The following is a 6,000-nucleotide window of genomic DNA, read 5'->3' on the forward strand; positions in this document are numbered from 1 at the left end:
AGCCTGTGTGGTCAGCTCCTCCCCCGGACAGCCTGTGTGGTCAGCTCCTCCCCCGGACAGCCTGTGTGGTCAGCTCCTCCCCCAGACAGCCTCTATAATCAGCTCCTCCCCCAGACAGCCTCTATAATCAGCTCCTCCCCCAGACAGCCTGTGTGGTCAGCTCCTCCCCCAGACAGCCTGTGTGGTCAGCTCCTCCCCCGGACAGCCTGTGTGGTCAGCTCCTCCCCCGGACAGCCTGTGTGGTCAGCTCCTCCCCCGGACAGCCTGTGTGGTCAGCTCCTCCCCCGGACAGCCTGTGTGGTCAGCTCCTCCCCCGGACAGCCTGTGTGGTCAGCTCCTCCCCCGGACAGCCTGTGTGGTCAGCTCCTCCCCCGGACAGCCTGTGTGGTCAGCTCCTCCCCCGGACAGCCTGTGTGGTCAGCTCCTCCCCCGGACAGCCTGTGTGGTCAGCTCCTCCCCCGGACAGCCTGTGTGGTCAGCTCCTCCCCCGGACAGCCTGTGTGGTCAGCTCCTCCCCCGGACAGCCTGTGTGGTCAGCTCCTCCCCCGGACAGCCTGTGTGGTCAGCTCCTCCCCCGGACAGCCTGTGTGGTCAGCTCCTCCCCCGGACAGCCTGTGTGGTCAGCTCCTCCCCCGGACAGCCTGTGTGGTCAGCTCCTCCCCCGGACAGCCTGTGTGGTCAGCTCCTCCCCCGGACAGCCTGTGTGGTCAGCTCCTCCCCCGGACAGCCTGTGTGGTCAGCTCCTCCCCCGGACAGCCTGTGTGGTCAGCTCCTCCCCCGGACAGCCTGTGTGGTCAGCTCCTCCCCCGGACAGCCTGTGTGGTCAGCTCCTCCCCCGGACAGCCTGTGTGGTCAGCTCCTCCCCCGGACAGCCTGTGTGGTCAGCTCCTCCCCCGGACAGCCTGTGTGGTCAGCTCCTCCCCCGGACAGCCTGTGTGGTCAGCTCCTCCCCCGGACAGCCTGTGTGGTCAGCTCCTCCCCCGGACAGCCTGTGTGGTCAGCTCCAGTGTACGGTGCACCCTGTCACCCACTACCCAGGTGTAAACAGGGCGGAAGTGCCAGAGAAGGCGGTCATGTCAGACTTTGGACAGCAGGAGGCGCTGTCCCCGCGCATTTCTAGAGCCCAGTCCCCTGCGGTGCACGCCCCGCTCACCCCCTTGTCTGCGCCTCGCTGCCCTGCCCTCTGCTGCCCCCCTGTGGTCTGTACCGAGCGACTCACCTTTGCCCCCACATCCTTGGCCCGGAACTGAGCGCGAGAAAACTCCTCCAAGAGCTCCACCAAACCGTTCGTACGTCCGGGGTCGTCCATAGCGCCCACCCTCTGGCCCCGGTATCAGAGGGCGTAGCCCATGTCCGAAACCGAAGCACCGGGACCCGCCTGCCTGACAGGACATCCGCAGCACCGCGGCGCTTACTGATGACGCGACGTGACAGCTTGTCAAAGAGGAAGGGGGGGAGCGCGCGATGATGACGTCACGGCCCGTCGCCATCTTGGTTGAGGGAGATATTTAAGATGAGAGGCTGTGGGACAGTCAGTGCCTGTGGCTTTTTTCGTGAGTGGTAGTTTTATCCCAGGCGGTTCTCGAGGAGCAGGGAGAGACCAGAGAGGATTTCTTGCTGCTTCACAACTGTAATCACTTTTACCAGGCAGGGAATGGTGGAGATATTGTTGTAATACCGCGTGTGGCCACTGTTCGGCAGTGTAGAGCGTTACCTGCCTGAGCCATAACAATAAAACCAGGCGCAGGAGAAATGAATGGCAATGGCCCCTGTTAGGGGTGGGGGGGGAGATTTGACAGAAAGTGAACAGTTTTTAAGGTCGACACGTTGGAAGCGAGAAAAAAAAGCAAGCGTAACAATCTGAGTGACTGACGGACAATAGCGAGGCGTACATGACTGCGGCGGAGCACCTCCAAAATGTCCAGTCTTGTGGGGTGTCCCTGGACTGCAGGGGTTAGTACCGACCAAAAGTGGGCCGAGGAACGGCAACCGGTGAAGCCTAGCCCATCAGGTCCGATCCCACAGACGGACTACTGTACAGCAAATAGCTGACAACCTTTCTGCTGCCTATGACTGAAAGGTGTCAGGATATTGCAGCTCGCTGTGTAGCCGCACACTGGTCCGGGTGTCCATGCTTACCCCTGTCCACCACCAGCAAAAGCGAATCAGGATTGGACCCCGGAACAATGGAAAAAGACAGCCTGGTCTGAGGAATCATGTTACAGTATACAGACAGCTGGGTGCAGGTGAAGAGATGGCACCAGGTGCACTATGGGAAGAAGGTGCATGGGGAAGAGATGGCCCAGTGCGGGGGCGTCACTTACCTGGAGAAGAGATGGCACCAGGTGCACTATGGGAAGAAGGTGCTCTGGTCTGATGAATCAGGTTGCATCATGCGGGTGGCAGGGTGCATGGGGAAGAGATGGCACCAGGTGCACTATAGGAAGAAGGCAGTCTGGTCTGATGAATCATGTTACATCATGTGGATGGCAAGGTGCATGGGGAAGAGATGGCCCAGTGCGGGGGCGTCTTTTACCTGGAGAAGAGATGGCACCAGATGCCCTATAGGAAGAAGGCAGTCTGGTCTGAGGAATCATGTTGCAGTATAAAGACAGCTGAGTGCGTGTGCATCACTTACCTGGAGAAGAGATGGCACCAGGTGCACTATGCAAAGGAGGTTCTCTGGTCTGATGAATCAGGTTATATCATGTGGATGGCAGGGTGCATGGGGGAGAAATGGCACCAGATTCACTATAGGAAGAAGGCAGTCTGGTCTGATGAATCACGTTACATTATGTGGGTGGCCGTGTTCGTCACTTAACTGAGTAAGAGATGACACCAGGTGCACTATGGGATGAAGATGGCCTGGTCTGATGAATCACATTACATCATGTTGACGGCCCGATGCATGAGCGTCACTTACCTGGGAAAGAGATGACACCAGGTGCACTATGGGAAGAAGGTGGCCCTGTCTGACGAATCACGGGTGGGTATGCGTCACTTACCTAAGAAATAGATGGCACCAGGGTGGGACCTACTAAAAGGAATGACAGAGTGGAATGCCAATAGAGAATAATGGAAATGTAATATTTGAATGAGAGACAAAACCATTTGACATATCTAATAATTATGTAGCAGACTTACTCTCCAAATTCAGTGGGATTATTTAATGTTCAGATTAAGTGGAATTATCACAGTTTTATGCAGAATGACGAGGGTGAATGACACAGTGGAATGCCCATAGACTATAATGGGAAGTAAACTATAAACTCATTTGCAGGTAAATCTGTGTTATGTAGGACATTAACCTTTACTGCAAGTGTTCCTGGGTAGAGTAGCATATTGTAAAATGAAAATTACCTTGGATTATAACCGTTTTCTATAGAATGCAAAGGTGATGGAATGCCCATAGGCTATAATGGGAAGTAAAACGTGACTTGGTGCCTGAACCATTCAACATATCAAATAAATCTGTAGCAGATTTAGGCTAAATGCACACGATGCAGATTTTTTTCCGCGTGGATTTTGACCTGCGGTGCGGATTTAAAAATCCGCTGCATGTCAATTTATTTTATTTTTCCTGACCGAATTTTCTTCATTCACTTAGTAAAATCCGCATGCACCGAATCCGCGCGCAAATCCGCACCAATTGATGCGGATTGACCGCACAGATTTGCCTGCGAACACCTGCGGATTTTAGTGCGGATGCTCCGCACATGAATCCTGAACGTGTGCATTTACCCTTACTCTTCAAGTTCAGTGGGATTATTTAAAATTGAGATTAAGTGGGATTATCATGTTAATGTCCTACATAACACAGATTTACCTGCAAATGAGCTCAGAGTTTACTTCCCATTATAGTCTATGGGCATTCCTTTGTGTCATTCTGCAGAAAAAGGTGATAATTCCACTTAATCTGAACATTAAATAATCCCACTGAATTTGGAGAGTAAGTCTGCTACATAATTATTAGATATGTCAAATGGTTTTGTCTCTAATTCAAATATTACATTTCCATTATTCTCTATGGGCATTCCACTCTGCTCCATTATTCTCTATGGGCATTCCACTTTCCTGTTAAAGTCTACGGGCATTCCACTCTGTCATTCTTTTTAGTAGGTCCCACCAGGGTGCACGAGAAGAAAAGCTATTGGAGGCAGTGTGATTCTGTAGGCAGTGTTCTGCTGGTAAACCTTGGGTCCTTGCATCATGTGGATGTGACACGTACCACCTACCTAATCATTGTACAGACAAGTACCCCCCTGTTTTTGGCAGAGGTACCTCTCAGCAGGATACCAGCCACACGCTACACATTTCTCATCCAGGCTAGAGACATCAGTACACAGTCAGCCTGCGCCCTCTAGTGGCCACTAACAAACATGACAGTATTTGAACTGGGCTGAACAAGCTGGATCCCGATACGTGCCATTGATGTGTTCCTTGTGCCCTCCTATATTTCAGCAGGGGTGTGTCAGAACTTCCTCTTCACCCTACAGCACCTTGACTTCTACACTTATTGGATGTAAAAAAAAATATCCATTAATTTGTCCCTCTCATGTATGATGTATTAACACTTTAATCCTTATAAACCACCAATATTATCAGAAGAGATCACGTATTGCAAGGTAGACAGGTTTTCCTACATTAAATGTATGTACACAGCAGCAGAATAGTGAGCGCAGCTCTGGAGTACAATACAGGATGTAACTCAGGATCAGTACAGGATAAGTAATGTATGTACACAGTGACTGCACCAGCAGAATAGTGAGTGCAGCTCTGGAGTATAATACAGGATGTAACTCAGGATCAGTACAGGATAAGTAATGTAATGTATGTACACAGTGACTGCACCAGCAGAATAGTGAGTGCAGCTCTGGAGTATAATACAGGATGCAACTCAGGATCAGTACAGGATAAGTAATGTAATATATGTACACAGTGACTCCACCAGCAGAATAGTGAGTGCTGCTCTGGAGTATAATACAGGATGTAACTCAGGATAAGTAATGTAATGTATGTACACAGTGACTGGACCAGCAGAATAGTGAGTGCAGCTCTGGAGTATAACACAGGATGTAACTCAGGATCAGTACAGGATAAGTAATGTATGTACACAGTGACTGCACCAGCAGAATTGGGAGTGCAGCTCTGGAGTATAACACAGGATGTAACTCAGGATCAGTACAGGATAAGTAATGTATGTACACAGTGACTGCACCAGCAGAATTGGGAGTGCAGCTCTGGAGTATAATACAGGATGTAACTCAGGATCAGTACAGGATAAGTAATGTAATGTATGTACACAGTGACTGCACCAGCAGAATTGGGAGTGCAGCTCTGGAGTATAATACAGGATGTAACTCAGGATCAGTACAGGATAAGTAATGTAATGTATGTACACAGTGACTCCACCAGCAGAATAGTGAATGCAGCTCTGGAGTATAATACAGGATGTAACTCAGGATCAGTACAGGATAAGTAATGTAATGTCTGTACACAGTGACTGCACCAGCAGAATAGTGAGTGCAGCTCTGGAGTATATTACAGGATGTAACTCAGGATCAGTACAGGATAAGTAATGTAATGTATGTACACAGTGACTGCACCAGCAGAATTGGGAGTGCAGCTCTGGAGTATAATACAGGATGTAACTCAGGATCAGTACAGGATAAGTAATGTAATGTATGTACACAGTGACTGCACCAGCAGAATAGTGAGTTCAGCTCTGGAGTATAATACAGGATGTAACTCAGGATCAGTACAGGATAAGTAATGTAATGTATGTACACAGTGACTGCACCAGCAGAATAGTGAGTGCAGCTCTGGAGTATAATACAGGATGTAACTCAGGATCAGTACAGGATAAGTAATGTATGTACACAGTGACTGCACCAGCAGAATAGTGAGTGCAGCTCTGGAGTATAATGCAGGATGTAACTCAGGATCAGTACAGGATAAGTAATGTAATGTATGTACATAGTGACTCCACCAGCAGAATAG

The 6,000-nt window shown here is 50.1% G+C and overlaps 1 protein-coding gene across 6 annotated transcripts in view; it reads right to left on the minus strand.

Moving 5' to 3' along the window:
* Positions 1 to 1,421, minus strand: part of MTMR14 (myotubularin related protein 14) — a 66,248-nt gene extending 64,827 nt beyond the window's left edge. For all 6 annotated transcript variants that reach the window (XR_005774101.1, XM_040406632.1, XM_040406629.1 and 3 more), the window contains exon 1: positions 1,220 to 1,421. Coding sequence is in view for 5 of the 6 variants with exons in the window: in XM_040406632.1 (XP_040262566.1) it covers positions 1,220 to 1,309 (90 nt within the window). In the remaining variant the exon portion in view is untranslated. The remainder of the gene's footprint in view (positions 1 to 1,219) is intronic.
* Positions 1,422 to 6,000: the final 4,579 nt, after the last annotated feature.

Source organism: Bufo bufo, chromosome 9 (assembly GCF_905171765.1).
Source record: "Bufo bufo chromosome 9, aBufBuf1.1, whole genome shotgun sequence".
Taxonomy (NCBI): domain Eukaryota; kingdom Metazoa; phylum Chordata; class Amphibia; order Anura; family Bufonidae; genus Bufo; species Bufo bufo.